The 17,847-nt window shown below is 37.0% G+C and overlaps 2 protein-coding genes across 4 annotated transcripts; one reads left to right on the top strand and one right to left on the bottom strand.

The window, feature by feature from the left end:
• Positions 1-613: 613 nt before the first annotated feature.
• On the bottom strand, positions 614-1,575 carry RpL35 (ribosomal protein L35). Its single transcript, XM_011507911.1, has 3 exons — positions 1,478-1,575; positions 967-1,103; positions 614-889 (listed from the first exon to the last, which is right to left on the bottom strand). The coding sequence occupies exons 1-3, from the start codon at positions 1,478-1,480 to the stop codon at positions 658-660; spliced, it is 372 nt and encodes a 123-aa protein (XP_011506213.1). The 5' UTR covers positions 1,481-1,575; the 3' UTR covers positions 614-657.
• A 1,260-nt stretch (positions 1,576-2,835) lies between these two features.
• GAPcenA (GTPase activating protein and centrosome-associated) lies at positions 2,836-16,780 on the top strand. Of its 3 annotated transcripts, none has more exons than XM_011507909.1 (17): positions 2,836-3,083; positions 3,644-3,822; positions 3,901-4,078; positions 4,263-4,461; positions 4,525-4,708; positions 4,797-5,159; positions 5,227-5,502; positions 5,579-5,747; positions 5,819-6,060; positions 6,335-6,523; positions 6,615-6,740; positions 6,829-7,014; positions 7,101-7,275; positions 12,924-13,114; positions 14,706-14,765; positions 15,337-15,528; positions 16,481-16,780. In XM_011507909.1, the coding sequence occupies exons 2-17, from the start codon at positions 3,652-3,654 to the stop codon at positions 16,709-16,711; spliced, it is 3,132 nt and encodes a 1,043-aa protein (XP_011506211.1). In that variant the 5' UTR covers positions 2,836-3,083; positions 3,644-3,651; the 3' UTR covers positions 16,712-16,780. The 3 variants fall into 3 exon arrangements, with proteins under 3 accessions (XP_011506211.1, XP_011506210.1, XP_011506212.1); XM_011507908.1 differs by lacking the exon at positions 2,836-3,083 and adding an exon at positions 3,139-3,477; XM_011507910.1 differs by lacking the exons at positions 2,836-3,083; positions 12,924-13,114; positions 14,706-14,765; positions 15,337-15,528; positions 16,481-16,780 and adding exons at positions 3,139-3,477; positions 9,398-9,700.
• Positions 16,781-17,847: the final 1,067 nt, after the last annotated feature.

Genomic DNA, 17,847 nt, shown 5'->3' with positions numbered 1-17,847 from the left:
ACATAGTGTTGATATACTTGCCGACTATGCGTTGTTTACCTTTCAATATATTATTTATTGAAAAATACATTATATATACTTTGCGTAATAGTTTAGAAATTTTATAAAAAAAAAAATGAAGACGTAAATAGCTTGTATATGTGGCTACCAATTCAAATAGATAATCTGTTTTAATTTTAAATGTTTGAATATCGTACACCGCATTTTTTTTTTTTTAATATTTCAATAATTGTAAGAATATTATAACATATATTTTCAAACATTTTTGAATCCCTTAAAATTTGAAAAATATTAACAATAGTCAAAATTTAAAATTTTCATAAATGTGTTTAAAGCATAACGTAAATAATTAATACGTGTAAATAAACTTTTCGATTCAATCACGTTAATAATTTAGATATTCAAATTTCATTTCGAATATAAATAATATAATGTTGTTTGTACTGCAAAGATCAGGATAAATAATATCACTTGTAGTCAAATTTGTAAAGATGAGTATTAAAATCAAATATATCATAACGATTCCTAAGCTAGGATTTTCAATCGAATTAGAGAATTACACGAAGTAGAGGGAATTGGAAGAAATATTAAGGATTTTTATTTAAACAGGTAGTTAAGCTTTATTTAAGAATTTATTTATTATATGCGAAGATTAATTCAAATTTTTAAAGCATATTTTCTTGGTGGAAATACGGACCTCTTTTTGATTTCCTTCAAAGTTTTGCGACCTGCTTGGTATGGTGTAAGCTTCCTACGTATGGCTCTTGTCTTCTTCGGCCTCAAATCCAGGGGCTTGTATTTTTTGTTTTTACACAACAGACGAAGGTTCTCCTTCTGCTTTTGGTGCATTACAATGTAAACTCGAGCGATTGCTTTGCGAACGACTCGGCTAAAAATGAATAAACATTTGCATAAGCATGAAATGCTTGGGTTAAGGGTGAGGAATAACCTACGATAATTATTTACATTTTTGAAAGCTTTGAAGCGGCACCACCCGTTACTTTGGCCACTCGTAGATTCGTTAATTCCGTTTTGAGCTCCTCCAGCTGCTTAAGCAGCTCTTTCTTGTCTTTCCTTCGCAGTTGCGAACACTTAACTTTACCCTAAAACGAGTCAAGTATTAGTAAGGCAGATGCAACATAACCAAAACACAACATTAATCATTATCATAATGGAAGCACAAATATTAACATCTATAATTTCTTAAAATAAATATCACAAATAAATACGATTCGCATGCAACAAGCACCGATGAAAGTGATGAATTAAAAATTCAAGAACGTTAATTCATAAGCACAAGTGACTTGTTCATGTTTTCTTATAATTGTTGTTTATAACAATACTCGACAAATGCCAATAACTTATTACACATTTTGATAACTTGTTGCTTCGTCTTTAATTTTATTAGTCGAAATTGCAAATATTTTAACGGATCGTTGCGATAAAAACAGATTTAAAACAATATCTTAAAACTAACCATTTTGTCAGATCTTTGATGGTAAAGAAAGGATGGAGGTGTTATGAACCGAATAGGAATAGATGGAATTGAAACGCTGGAACGGAGATGAACCGGATAGAATGCTACAACTACCGATTCAACATTAAATTACGGATCGCTGAACGTCAGCTGCGTGGGCTCACGCGCGAACATTTAACGGTATATCGTTGTTTTTGTGAAATTGATGATTTCATTTTAACAATACGAGGCAGGCGCTATGCTGATTTTATTATTGATTAACATTGAAATAAATGGTGGTTGATTTGCATATCTTATCAACATGTAGAATCGATGGAATTCTCGATTTAAAGATTGATTGACAGGCAGGCGGAACTATAATGACTGTTTGTAATGTAGCGTTGATCTGTGAAGCTTTTCTCATAAAGTAAACGAACGTAAATAAATTAAGCTCCTCAATAGCAATTATACATGCGCGGACAATATGACGCAATGTAAGACTACCGTTACTAAGTAATAATTTCGTCGATTTAGGGCCGATTATTCGAGCTACGTTAACGGAGTGATTGAAAAATTTTAAACAGTTCGGATTAACAATAATAATGTAAAAATGACGATAGATAGAGATACTTAATAAATAGTTTACCAATGCAATCGATGTCAATCAAGGATATCTTTATATATAGCCTAAAGGTGCAATGTCTCGAGTTTCGATTATGAATTTTATAATATCTCGCATGGAACGTATAAGGCGGTGGATGCTTAGGAAGGGGATGGAGATGGAGACGGGGATGAAGGAGCCATGTGACACTTTAAAAGAGTAGGATTAAGATTACTCTCGCCGCCCGTTCGCAATCGTCGTTTATAATTGTTCGTTAAGAACAGCGGCGCGGCGACGGCGGCTGGTGCGACGGTGTCTGAAAACTCGATGAAAAACCCCTCGTCGAGTAATTGTCGGCTGCACCGGTGGCACGCCGCGCTCTTTCCATCCCCACTAGAATTTATGTATTGGCTAATTCGGCACGTCACGGCCAATATCGGCCAATATAGGCGTAATGGAAACGGCTGCGCACGAAGCGCGTCTCTCGCATATTATTGTGGAGCGACATTAATAAAACGTCTTCGTCGCTAGTTAGGCCCCTTTATCCCCGACCCGATCGCACTTCTCGTCCTCGGTTTCTCCTGCTGGCCCGTTACCGTCGGCTCGACAAAGGTTTCCCCAGCGCCGACAACCATCCGTCGCATTAGTCGCCCCCTCCTCCGGTCCCTAGCCGTCCACCCCCCACGACGACCCCCGGGACGAGCCGCACTTGCGAATCTCGGCCGAGGCGCGCGCCTGTGTGTGTGTGCGTGTGCGCGCGCGTGCGTGTGTGGGCGGGCGGGCGCGCGTGCGCTCCTCTCCGATAGGCCCCGCGAGGCAAAAAAGTGTCGGGCACGCGAGAAGCGGCGACTCGATGTCGCATACGTCGAGAGCTGATCTCGCGCCGCCGCAGCCCAGCTCGGGGAGGTTCCGACAAGAGTGCCACCAGGAGTCTTCGTTCCCATCGTGTCGTGGGTCGCGCGGCCCCGCGCCACTCGTGCTACGATGATTTGAAAATAGCCAGCGGAGCTTCCAACGACCATTTTGGTAAGTGACTACGTGTGCGTGACACGTCCGTGTGTTGTGCATTGCGCGACCGCCCCGCGACATCGCTGCTTACGCTCTTCAGCTAAAAGAGGATATTGGTTGGTGCGATGCGGGATTGCGACGCGGAGATCGACTGTCACCACTACTGGTCCATGCCAAATCCAATAATGACGATGCCTCGTCGTCGCTCTGGCGCCGTGTTTGTTATTGCGTTACTCTAAGCGCCCGGATGGGATGGGCGTTTTATCCTACCTGGCCAATATTAAGCGGCTCTTAGCTCGACGACCTTCTTAAACATTCGAGCTCTTGTCTTTGATAATTATCTCTATGGTAATGTACGGGTAGATGATTCCTATGGAAGAATCCGCGCCAGCGTTGTACGCTCATTTAGAATGTAAAGTTTTTTTCTGACACCATGAATTACATAATTAAGCGTAGTAATTATAGCTATTTTGTGCTTTTCTTGACCGACCTTGTGTCGTAATTTTAATGTGCCCCGTCCTTGTGGCTTGGCTAATCCCTTGTGCTAATTGTAATTTGTGATTTTTGATCAATTTTAGGGTCCGTAATGGAGGATAGCATGAGTGTCAAATCTACAGAATCAGTGGCGACTAGCGATGAGTATGAATTTGTAAGCGATAAAGGTACTATCAAGCAGTCGCAATCCTTACTCGAATCGCCAATGTTGAAAATAGCCAACAATGGTAATTTAGAGGATCTTCAGAATAATTTGCAAGAGGTAAGTACTGTCATTGCCCGTGCGATGCTTTGATTTTAATTCCTTATCTTTTTATCCATCCGTTGATGTACATTGTAGGTACTGACCGAAGAATCAAAAATGGACGAGGGCGATAATACAGAAATAATATCGAGAGATATATCAAATACTCAGGAGACTAAAACAATTGGCAAAAGTAAATTTTACGACATCTCTTCGTGTGCCATTACGTCGGAAAAACAAGATAACATGAAGCCAGATGATTATTTGGATGAAGGTAGATAATGTTTTGTTAAAGTTGTTATTTTTCTATTTTAAGGCAGATTCATTTATGGTAGTATAAAGATTAAATTATTAAATCATACATTTACGATTATATGGCTATAATATTTTGGCCTCTTAATTCGTTTCATCGAGAATCCAAGGCTTTATCAAGTTGCTTAAATAATTTATTATTTTAGAATTAACCATCTTATCGGATGTACAACAGGAATATACAAAATTTGACGCTGTTACTTATCTTGGAGCAGCTCAAATAAACGCACCTAAATCAGAAGCTGAAATACAACGGAATATGAAAATATTAGCCGAACAATCGCTGAATTCTGTTCCGATAAAAGTGTCTATATCTGTACCGAGTTGTTCGCAAGGAAACGTTATGTGAGTATTCAGGAGCGCCTAGTATAGTTCCTTCTATAATTCTATAATTCCTGTGCCATATAGTTTGTACGACTCTGCAACTCAACAACCCATCAAGAGTTACGAAGTGCAGCGCATCCTTTTCTATGCGAGAGGTGAATGTTCAGGTCCTTATTCGGCATGTTTTGCTTTCACTTGGTCTCACGGAGACACCCAAGAATCGGCGATATTTCAATGTCATGGTTTCCGTTGTGATATACCCGAAGCTGTAAGTTAAAACTGAAACTGGTGAATTTGTTTTATTTTGCAAGATAAAAATACGGTATGTTGTACAGTGAGTGTCGTATACGTTGCAGATACGACAAGTATCCTCATGTTTTGCCAAGGCCTTCCAAAGGTTTCCTCGGTCAATGACTAATTCCCTAACTGGAAGTGATTTTAACAATGGTTTTAATCCTACCAATGACAAGGTTAATTCAAGGGTATTTATTTTCGAAGTTACTATGGAAATAAAGGAGGAGGATGGAAAGGGTGCTTACAATACAGTTCCCAAAGACAGAAATTGTTTTAAGTTACGTAGTAATGTTCCAAAGCAGGTATGCTTGAGCATACTGCAAGTGAAGGAAGGAGGTATCACATTGGAGATAGAACGATGTTTCGGCGTTTTAGTCAGTCCTGGTCGTAACGTTAAACACAGTGATATGAGATTATTAGAGATGGTAAGATCATAAAGATTCTCTCTAAAATGAAATTGTATATAATGCAATGTAAATGCATGATTTTTAGCAAACAAATACGTCGCCAGTAGCGCCAGAAAAACAGTGTTATAGCGTTTGTGGGCGATGGGATCCTGCCGATCCTGCATTGGAGACCTTAAATATTGAAACACCGAGAGAAGGAAAGATCTTCATGACGGTTGCCGTTGATTTGGTTATTCGAGGTATAAGGGAGCCCGTGAGATTTGTTATCGAAACGTCTGTTAAAGTTTTTCCGCAGAATGAAAGATTTTGGTATTTTAATAAGAAAAACCTTGTACAGCAATTTTTCCTTAATTCAAAAGAGGTAAGATTAGCTTTTTCGCCATTTTCAAATATCGAAGCACACGATTAAAACTATCGATCGAATTCAATTTTTATAGATAATATTTAACGAAGGAAACGAAATCCATTATGAAGTCCAGAATATCGAGACATCTGGTGAATTAGATAGAAATAGATTAAATTTAGCTTTAAATCTGGCATCGTTGATTAGATCCCCCTCCTTCACGAGCATTGACACTCTCACGCCTAAAGAAGATAACGATTCAGGTCTGCATGAACTTTCGCACTCTCGAAGTTTTAGGCGCAAGAAAATTATTTATGAACAAGGTTTATTACAGATGGAGACGAACCAATGCTAAGTGGAACTGGCGAAGTTTCAAAGGATTGTTCGGCAGACGAACTCGCCAGTTGGGCCGAAGTTTTGGATAGCTGGCAAGTTAACGAACAGCGCCCGAAGCTTCTCGTTAAATTAACGAAGCAAGGTATACCGGAAGCTCTTAGGGGAGAAGTGTGGCAAAGACTCAGTAATTGCGATAATTCTCAAGAAATGATGGACAGATATCGAATGCTTATTACAAAGGTAAGTAATTCAAGTGCCATTTGCGCGCGTAATTTTAATATCCGTAGAGAAATTGAAATACAGTCGATGGTTAAATATTAATTGCCATTCAATAATACGAATAATAAATCGCTCGCCCACCCTCGCCCCTCGCCCCTCGCCCCTCGCCCCTCGCCCCTCGCCCACCAAACACTGTGAATCCTCAATTTTCTCCGTTTCTCCATCGTACACTAAAATCATTGTCCCTTACTTTATTATTGATTATTGAATGAATTTGAATAATAAATATCAATAGGAGAGCAGCTGCGAGGGCGTTATTCTTCGGGATATTAATAGAACATTTCCTGCTCACGACTTCTTTAAAGAGACCGGTGGATTGGGTCAAGATTCATTGTACAGGATAAGCAAAGCTTACGCAGTATACGATGAAGAAATTGGTTACTGTCAAGGTCTGAGTTTCCTAGTCGCAAGTCTTCTTTTGCATGTACGTTATTATCCATTATTATCTTTCCAAAATAATAGGCCTCTGTTGACGAGGATTTATAAAATATAAAAAAAAAAAAATTCTTCTCTAGATGCCCGAAGAGCAAGCATTTTGTGTTTTGGTTAAATTAATGTACGATTACGGTTTACGAGACCTATATAAAGACAGATTTGACAACCTTCATATGAGGTTCTATCAACTTAATCGTTTGATGGAGGTGAGTGAAATAGAATATTTAATATCTTAAATTTAATATCTTGCTGAAAGAGCGAGTGAGCCTAAGGTGCAAAATTTCTAATTATCAGGACCAGCTGCCAGAACTTTTCAAGCACTTCTATGAGCGTGGCATAGAGACGCACATGTTCGCTGCACAATGGTTCCTTACGCTATTTACCGCAAGGTTCCCACTATACCTGGTGTTTCACATATTAGATGTTTTTCTGTTACAAGGATTTGATACGTTATTTCAAGTTGCGCTTGCTCTTTTAACGGTAACCATAATTTAACGCTATCTCCCTCACAAATTACGTGGATATTCGTATTACAGATAATCTAATGCTTGCGTGTTTTCTTTTAGTTGTGCAAAAAGGAATTGCTGCAATTAGACTTTGAGAGCACTCTTAAATTCTTCCGGGTACACTTACCAAAACGATGCCGTAACGAAGAGGTTTCACGATATGTTATGAAACTTGCCTGTTCGATTACTCTAAAAAAATTAAAGAAGTATGAAGCAGAGTTCATGACATTAAAAGGTAATTTTGTCTTCTACGTTTAATTCACGTATATTTTTGTATTAAAGTGAGAGCCGAGAATGATTATTACGCCCAATATCCTCAGCAATTTTAGAATTACAATATAGTAATTAATTGTAATATTTTTTTGTTGCTCTGACCTAGCATTTCCTTGAATTGTAAAAGAAAGTATTTCTTTGCATTTTGTTATGTTATAAGCACAATTTTTTCTTTTTCGTCATTCGATGCGGCTGAAGAACATGTCACGGTGAATGTATTTGAGAATAACTATCGATTAATTAAATTATTAGTTTGACAAATTATTGATAATGCTCGCTTCAAAATTAACGATTATGTTTACACGTAAGTGCAAGTTCTTTCAAGGCTACTGTGATACAAATTTTATTTCAAATTATAATTTAAGGCCACAATGAAGTTTAAAGGAATATTAAAGTAAAGCTACAGTATTGTATTTAAAGCAAACAACGAAACAAATTTTTATAACTACAGTATTTCATTAAATCGAACAAATATATTTTATTTTTATTAAGAGAGACGTTTGAGCATATAATCAAAATATTATTATGTAAGAATAAGTGTATTTACTGTTAATGTAGTTTGCTAGGCGCTGGTATTTGCCAATATCTTTAAAACAAAAAAATACAAAAAAATACAAAAAAAAAAAAACAAAAAAAAAACAAAAAAACCGTAGTAGGAAAATGTCTAAATTAATCGATGTATTAATAATTACAAAATAGTTCCAATAGCTTATAAGATGAAATTCTCCTTTCCACATTATGGATTTTTAGATAAGAATGCAATATTTTTTATGATTCTGATTAACGGAATCTAGTATTTAGAGAGCTTGGTCTTACGAATGACAACCATAAGTATTTATTGTAAATAACATAGATAATATAGATTTATATTAAATTCCTATTTTATTTGATTTTGAATAATGGATAATTTAAAGTGATGTTTCAAGTGCATTGTAATCCAAGGCCTTAACCTTTTCAGTCGTGTAAATTTATGTACATTTTTCACTTATAACTAAAATTAAGCTCCCACAATCGTATAATTCATTAAATATGCAATGGATCTTAAACTTAAAACGAAGAGCTTCGTACAATTACTTTCAAGTCTCTAAAGATATTTGCTAATGGTAACATTTGCATAAATGTACATATTTTGTTGAAAGTACAAATAAGTCTATATCTTCAAAAGATAGATTTGTAATCGCAGTTTGAAAATCAACAAAATTTCGTTAAAAAAGCAAGACAAAGAAAAATCTGTAAACTATTATTATTGTTTTGTAAGTTGAAAGTAAATAAAATTTTTTCGAATCTTAAACTTTATTAAATAAAAGAATTTAAATTGGATATGAATATTATTTTTTTTTTTTTTTTTTTTTTTTTTTTTTATTTTTTTTATTTTTTCTTCTAATTAATTATAGATCTTATTATTTAATTTTAACGAGATATTTCTTTTTTTTTTTAAGCCGACATTTTCCTAGCTGGTGTAAGTCTGTAATACTTCTATCCACTAAATACCTAATTCTAATTTCTTCAATATCCTGTCCGATGATAGACTTTTGACGTTCTATTGTTGTAAAATCTTATGCACAAGAAAAGTCACTTGGCTATTAGTATTGCATGCTTATTTAGTATAGTGTGTTATTTATGAATATGTGCAAGGAACGCAGTGATTTCGGAAAAAGTACATACATTGCTCGTGCACACTCCTTAGATAATGTATGCATTAACGAGCTTGTGGCTTACCGAATTAAAGTAGAAATTGGCCTTATCGATGATCGCGCTAATACTTAGAGAACGAGAGGTGTCGGCTCAATAATTCATGTATACACGAAAGAGGAAAAATGAAAAAGAAAACAGGAATAAGAAAATAAATAATGCGCATAAAAGATAAGTGCAAAAAAGAAACGTAGCAACAAAAGAATGTTCGCGCGCTTCAATACGTTCGCTTTTCGCTTATTAGTTATTTTCCTTTTTTGTTTTTGTTTTTATTTTTTATTTTTTTTTTTTTTATTTTTGTTTTTGTTTTTTTTTGTTTGTTTTATTTACCCAAGCGTTTCGAGAGAATCTTCCCATATATCGAGCAAAAAACATGCCTATATATTTTGCAGAACAAGATACCAGAAGAGACAAGAGGAAAGCAGGAGTGGCCGTTAAAAAGAACTTAGGAAAAATTGAAAATTATGGCATTAGACTAAATCAGTATATTAACAAAAGCTTCGGCCTAACCGAGTTCCCTTGTCAAAATCTCGACGAGCTGCAATTCTTTAAGTAACCGAGTCCGAATTCGCCCGTCAAATTGTTTTTTCTTATTCGCCTCCTCTTTTATTACTTTTGCCTTCGATGTTACGTAAATATAAGTACGAGTAGTTCGTGTCAGCGCGAGGCATCTCAACTCGTAGATATAACACATATGCGTGATCTATTTATTTATTTATTTATTTATTTGTTCGTTCGTTCGTTCGTTCGTTCGTTCGTTAGTTAGTTAGTTAGTTAGTTAGTTAGTTAGTTAGTTAGTTAGTTAGTTAGTTAGTTAGTTAGTTAGTTAGTTAGTTAGTTAGTTAGTTAGTTAGTTAGTTAGTTAGTTAGTTAGTTAGTTAGTTAGTTAGTTAGTTAGTTAGTTAGTTAGTTCGTTCGTTCGTTCGTTCGTTTGTTTATTTGTTTGTTTGTCTGTCTGTCTGTCTGTCTGTCTGTCTGTCTGTCTGTCTGTCTATCCGACCGTCTGTCAACTATTGTTTTTTTTTCTTTTTACTTACACGGATGTATATACACATATAAGTATGAGATCATCCCGAAAGTGTTTGCAATGCTTTGAATTTGTGCGCAGCAATAAAAATATATAGATTAAATCGTAGTTACTAACAAACAAGTTGCTTTGAATTAAACGCACCTTTGTTGTTCAGTGAACGAATGAGCAGGGAGAAATTCAATATTATACCAACGAATTAAACGCGAGAGAGAAACATTTCTTTGTTACACGATATCTTATCTTATACATGTGTTATCTTTGTTTTGAAATAGTAATACGTTTTAAACATTTGTTGACAATAAACAACCCTTGAACGTCTTTTAGTTTTCATTTCGTTTCCTCCAAGTATCCCACATCCATAATCATTTAATCCGCTTTTTGGAATTATAAGTTTTTGCTTTTGTTATGTAACTTATTATTATCGCTACATCTTCTAATCTATGTAGTTACTAACTGTATATCCAGTGTTATATTATTGTAGTTAAATTTTATTTTTGTATTACTTTATACTGAAAATATAATAACGATGCAAATATATTAATATGTTTATCGCATATTTCAATAATATTTTGGTATCTCCTCTTATGTACACTTTATGTGGGTGGATTGTGGATAACATTTATTTTAATTTAAAACAAAAGTCAGTTTTATATATTTTATTGTACCATACAATTTTATTATTTATTTACAAATATATCGTTAACCGAGGCTTATCGTCAACAACAAAAAAAAACAAAACAAAAAATCGTTATAACGGCACGTAAAAATTAACTTAACCAATAAAATTTATCTATAATATCAAATTTCCGAGATAACTGAAATAACAAAAATAATAGCGTCGCTTTTTTTTTTTTTTTTTTTTTTTTTTTTTTGGGCTACAAAAAGATAATGGAGATAATCATATTTTTTCCGTACGTGTACACCAATAGCGGTAAAGTACGCAATCTTCAACTTTCATATTTAATTTATTTCATTCGTTCGAATATTCTAACGAAATATGTTATGTACGAAGTATATCAGTAAAATAGAACACATGGTTACCTATTAGCTTAACACGTCGATGATAATAAGCATTGTATGTGTAATTTCTAAACTCTTCAGTGTTCATTCAAACTGATGAAATAAATTTTTTTTTTTTTTTTTTTTTTTTAATAAATCCATGCGAACGAAGCAGCGATTTACTCCAGAAGCGAGGAAAATACAAATGTTCGATAACATTTAACTTATCAAACGTCAGTAATTACGAATAAGTGCTTTCTAACGCTTGAAAAGGTTCATTGGTAATATTAATCAATTGCATTCAGATAATATAAATTGAAGATCCAAAGGTTAATGATACTCTCGTATAATATTACTGCTTACTCGGAGGCGTGAAACATATTCCATTTCCATACGATGCTTTCATAAAATAAACACTCGCTTTCACTAACGAGTGAAATTAATGCATGTCTTTAAAAAAAATTTGCCGCGATAGACGACTTTTATTGCGGGCACAGTCGAGCCTTCGAGTACTTCAACCATAACGCAACGAATATTATTTCAATTCTACATTAAAATTATTTAGTTATTTACACGTATCTAGATATTTTTTAACATTTTTTTTTTTTTTTTTTTTTTTTTTTTTTTTTTTTTTTTTTTTTTTTTTTTTTATAAAATTATGCAAATCTTCGTTTATTCGAAATAAACGATATTTAGATTATAAGAATTATAATACCGCCGAGCTATTGGTATACACTTAATGCATTGCGATTAATTAGCAATAAAGAAAGACCGTACGCGAATATTATAATGAGACGCATGTTTATTTATACCTATCTTATAACGATTACGTTAATGATAAAGTGCAGCGACTCGAATTTTCGTACAATATTGAGCTGCTACTATTTAACATCGAGTATTCATCAATTTCCAATAAAGACACAAGTAAATTCGTGACAACGCTGTATGTATTACCAATTATATCCACCATTATCGATCTAAATCCGATGAAACAATTGTTTCGAGGCGCACATTTGGGCATAAATGTCATATGGTCTTCTCAACTTGTAATCTCAAGTCGCGCCTTGTTCATCTTGTGTATTATAAAATTAAGCTACAAAGGGATGATAAGCATCGACAGATGTGCCACGCGAAATTAGCTAAGAATCCTTCTCGAGTGCGTCGTAATTCAATCTCCAAACGAGCTTCATCATCGCCTTAGCCGAATGACTCACGCACACTGACGTCGTGTGCAAGTATCGAAAGTGTGGTAAATAGCAAATATCTCGAGCGCTCGGACGGTATGGGAGGGCGACAGGATCGTGGGGAGGGGGGGGGAGGTCGGCCGGAGATCGGGGGAAATGGTTTGGGCGCTGCAGATTATGGGGTCTGTCGTTACCGACGGTTCGAGCCTCTAAAAGAGCAAAACAAGTAAATGCTTTAACAGAGCGAGTCCAGTCAGTTCATTCATCGTCCCGAAACTATCCGACGAGCGCTTTCGCAATCGGTGGCGGCAATTGGAAGAAAAAGCGCGGCTCCCGAGCGAACGCCACGCGCCGCCGCCGCCACCGTCACCTCCATCTCCACCTCCACCTCCACCTTCACCTCCATCTCCACCTCCACCTCCACCTACGTACCTCCACACGTTCACCTCTCCACCTCCGTCGCAGCAACAGCCGTCCCAGAGGCACGTTCTTACGGGAGTCAGGTGCGGCATACGTAAGCGGTCGCGGGAGTCGCGCTTAACCCCAGCGATGGCCAAGAGGACGGGCAGGAGTGAGTGCGCGGGTAGGATGGTCCGGTCGGGCCTCACCTCGGGCACGGAGCCGAGGTGGGGCCCGAACGGCGCCTGGGGTTCGCGCGCCCCGGCGCTCAAGCACACGCTCTTGTTTTCTCGGTCGTCGCCGCAGAGGCCCAGGAGAACGCGGACGAGTACAGCAACGAGGTGGAGCAGCTGCGGGGTGCAGTGGCCCGGAGCGACGAGGAGAAGCAGCGGCTCGAGGCCGAGCTCGCCCAGGTCAAGGAGATGCTGCAGCGCGAGGTGACAAGGGCCGACGCGGAGAGTCGCAGGAACGCCGTCATCATTGCCGAGTACAAGCAGGTAAGCGGGATCGGTCGGCGATCCGACTTTGGCCGTTTCGTATTGCCGATCCCGATCCCATCGCTCCGAGTATCGGCTCGACGGGGTGCGCCCGCGCGCACGAAATTTAGAGAGAATGATTTAGAGAGTGTGAGGGGGGGGGGATGAGAACATAACAGAGAATGCGACAGTTATGGTGGGGGTTGAGGATAGGCTAGTGTCTCTAGATGAGGCCTTATTTTTATAACGATTTAAACCGATTTAAGCCGGCGCTCTAAATCGATCCCGCGATTCGTCCAAGCTTTCCCTTTTTTTCCCGCGTTTCACTTTCATCCGGCGAGCAAAACTCGCACAGCCGATTTTACAACCTGTTTTATCTCCCTTTCTCTCTCTCTCTTTCTCTCTCTCTCTCACTGCCAAAAAAAAATTTATTTTAACGCTAGGAGCCTATGACTTTTTGTATTGAAAACGTCCCATTCAACAAGATCGAACGAATGTTTCCACTTTAAACTGTAAATATCGTTTCAAGAATTTCAAGAACAATTAGCTGATCTTTTATTGCTAGTAATAAAAACAGCTGTTTCACAAAATTATGATGATTAAGTTTAGTGTTAAATAGCCGTGCTTGCGTGACTCGCGATACGAGTCGATTTTTTTTAAAAACAATATCGTCGATACTTTGTAGGCTAAAATTTAGAAACGAATGAGTATTAGTCACGACTTTTTATAATCGATAAATTATTAGCTTTTTTTCCAATTCGGATTATATATTTTTTTTTACTAAAGAAGTAATTGGCTAAATTCGCATACTAGTCTCTTCTTGATTTCACTCGAACGATCACATTATTTCCAATAAAATTAATTTTTTTCAACTATCTTTTACGGATTTTTTTTTTTTTTTTTTTTTTATTCCCTACTGATTTCTAGTATTTATACTTATGAATGGCAATGGGCTTTGATGATTAATTTTTATTAGATGTTCTATAAATTTATAATGATTTATCTATAATTTATTTCTAAACATATGACTATGAATTATCTTATGTAAACGATGGAATACTTATAAAAATTATTATTAAAAACTGTTCCTTCGTAAACTTATGTTTTTCTAATATTGATATAACTTGTCGTTAAGAGAAGAAACGATGTTTTTCCATTTTTTCGGTGTATTATCATTCTTTTTTCTTTCTTATTCTTTTTCTTTTGCTTGCTTCATCGGATGTACATAATAATATTATTCTTGTAAATAAAGACCTTATTTACGATGCAGGTTAACGAAGAATAAAATACTGATTGCGCGTGCAGGATACCAGAAGACAATTAAAAACCATACAACATACTTTAGATACGAAGACTTTGTTTATTTATAGATATCGAAGCAAATAAATATTATTCATATCATTTGGTTATTAGGTGAGAGACGATATATTAATATGTCGGAAAAGACACGCTTTTGCATTAAAGTATGAAGAATCGATTAGATAAAATCCATTACTAAATTATGAATGAGCGCAATGAAAGTATTTATATATAATATAATATTAGGAATTACATATTTTTCCTGTTTATTTCTTATCATTCGCTGTCGTTTCAATTTGAATTTATAATTTAGATTTGCCAGCGCCTCGAGGACGATTACAATACTGCCAAGGCATCTTTAAGTGACTTACGCGTAAGTTATTATTATTTATTTTTTTTTTTTTTTACTTTAATGCAATAAGGACTTTACATACTATTGCCCACAATATTATGATTATAAATTATTTTTACGTGATTTTTATGGCTATGTATCGCTTTCAGTACTGATAATGTACATATAATAACCAACTGTAATGCAACACGGAGTTTGAATTGGGTTGGATCAAAATATAATTTATCAATTTCTTTGTAATACGCTAATATAAAATTTTTACAATCAAGTATTTACAAATTGATAATTATGAAACTGTTTAAAGCAATAAATTATCTCTACACTCGGAGTCTAACATAGAGTTTATTTGAGCGTGTAAGAACATTACTTAAGACTTTACACTTTTCAACGCCACAGAGTAAAAGTCTAATTCTATTACAGATTTATAAGGGATTTTATTATCCTGACATGTCAGCGCGTATCCTGCATTACTTATGCAATGAACAACTGTGCACCGCCTCTTAAATCAACAAAAATGTTTTTTTTTTCGAAACTTTTTTCGAGACCAAACCACTCATTATCTTTCAATATATTTAACTAATTTTGCTTTCAGACAAAGATCTCAAAATGTGACAAATGCTCCGTTAATGTGACAAAGTCATGCAACGCGGTGACCAATGTATCGCACTGCATCGAGAATAGGGTCGATCCCATTCTAAGTAGAGCTCAAGAGAGAGTGAGAGAGCTCGAGTTGGAGTTGGCCCAAACAAAGTTGGCGCACGTCGAGGCCGAGTGCAGGAATCAGGTAATTACATTATCCTACCTACCGGTCACTTCCGTCATTGAATTCTTTTCACCGATCGGCACTAGAAGCTCATTTAATTTTCGCGAAACTTCATCCCGATGAGGGATACACGTTGAAAGATAGTCCAGGACGTACATACGATGGCGCTCGTATGTGTTGGTGCGCTCGGGTTATGTGGTGGAGACGTAAGCTCACCTAATGTCGTTTATAGTGATAGTGCGATATAAAGCGATCGGTTGCCGTCTTTTGCTTATAAGTATTATTAAATTTATAGCAAAATAGTAAAATTACATTCGTACGTTTAACGTTTATTTGAATTTATTTTATTTGAAGGGGAAGGGGAGATAATTAAATTAAAAAACCAACACATTTTATTGAATTTAAAGAATTGGTAATGGAAATATCAGTAGCTAATGAATGACTTATAGTAAGTAAGAATGTTCAATAATATTTTAGATGGACAGGAATAGCGATGATAGATTATATTGTCAGAGAATCTAATTAAATTCCATAAATACTTGTATTTAAGACTATGGCTTAATCATCTTTATGCTCGGCAAGCTTTTGGCCTAGACGAAGGGCCAAGAAGACAGCTGAACAGATAAAATGAAATTGAATGAAAATCAAGCTCGCGTTAAATAATAATTTGATGTTCGCTCGAACGGTAAAGGGAAGAATTGTACTTGCGTGTACAAGTTTCGGTAATATTAACAACATTTACGTCTGCCGCCTGGCTGTCGATGTTTAGCGATCAAAAAATTGCACAAAGTTAAGGTTTCAGCATGGGTGTCGGTAGTTTGTTTGGGTAGCGACGAGATATAGATCGATGATGATCTCGGGCGTTGATCGTTAGGGCTGAAATCTCGCCCCGGTCGAGAGCCTTCGCCGAGAGTCTCGATATAGCGTCGAGTCGGTTAAACACGACATTGAAAGCCTGATTTTCGGCTTGCAGGACCTTACGCACCAGCTACACGCCACAGCCTCGGAGCTCCAGGCGGCCCGCAACAGTTGGCCTTGGCTGAGCAAGACCCTCTCGAGTATCAAGGAGGCGGCGAACAAGCGCGAGATGATGAGCGGAGGGGGCGCCGTCGCTGGGATCCTGAGGCGCGAAAGCGCTCCAAGCGGCGAAATGCGGCACACCTTGCATTCCCAGGGCCGCGACAGCTTCAAGGAGGCTGTCTGATAACGAGCTCGAGCTCATTATCATCATTGTCGTCGTCGTCGTCGTCGTCGTCGTCGTCGTCGTCATTATCATCATTATCATCATCATCATCGTCATCATCTAGAAGACACTAGTCACTCGGGCGGAACTATTTGTGGTGCTTCCCTGTTGCGGATTATTATCGACATCGTGGACGGTGTTCGGTTGCTCGGGTTACATTTCGCTCCTTATACCGATGCTGAAATTAGCGAACCGCCTTCCCTTAGTCACGATTGAAAGGTCCGTGGAGCCGCGCGTCCTCTCGCCGTTGCCGTAAGTTTATGCTGACCTAGAGCGAAGAGTCGGCGCTGAGGTCCCGCCCGTCGAGTTTTAATCATTAGGAATGTTAATCGATGCCCCCAAGGAAATATTTAAAAAAGGATTTCAGCATTCTCGATGTACGCTTTAACTACGTAAATTTTGGCCCTTTGTCCACTAACCTTGACGTAATGACACTACTCGGTAGCGATATCACGACGATCGTATTATTGATTACGTCGATATGCCAATAGCGGCTGCAAATAGTCTCAGTCCTGACACATACACCTACACACTCACGCTCATATATCTACCCTCGAGATATACTTAAAGATTAGATAGAAGATAGAGGGAGAGAGTGAGAGATGGAGAGATAGATAGATAGATAGATAGACAGATAGATAGATAGATAGATAGATAGAGAGAGAGAGAGAGCGAGAGAGAGAGAGAGAGAGAGAGAGAGAGAGAGAGAGAGAGAAGGGAAAAAATCGTACGTTCAATTACCGTGCAAGTAGTGCAACCACGCACACGGAGTTGAATTTTTGCATAAACGCCAAGACGTAAATAGAAAATAAACAAATAATATTGAAAGTAGATTATATATGTGGGGTAAACTTTTCTTTGGGAATTTGCAAGTGACTCGAACGTTTTCCTTTCAAACGTAAAAGCGTATTTAGATAAATCCTTCGTTGGCTGGAAACTGAAAATTTTTCTATATTTTGATAAGATATGCGAGAAGCTTTTTAACGGCTTACTAGTTTATAGCGTATTTTGGTAGTATTATGGAGTTTCAGCGATGCAATACTTAATGGCACGACAACAATCACTATTCAATTAATTCTCAGTGGCTGAGACGGATA

Source organism: Ceratosolen solmsi, unplaced genomic scaffold (assembly GCF_000503995.2).
Source record: "Ceratosolen solmsi marchali unplaced genomic scaffold, CerSol_1.0 scaffold1, whole genome shotgun sequence".
In the NCBI taxonomy this organism is placed as follows: Eukaryota; Metazoa; Arthropoda; class Insecta; order Hymenoptera; family Agaonidae; genus Ceratosolen; species Ceratosolen solmsi.
The sequence above is the reverse complement of the archived record's forward strand: the minus strand, read 5'-3'. Positions and strand labels throughout refer to the sequence as shown.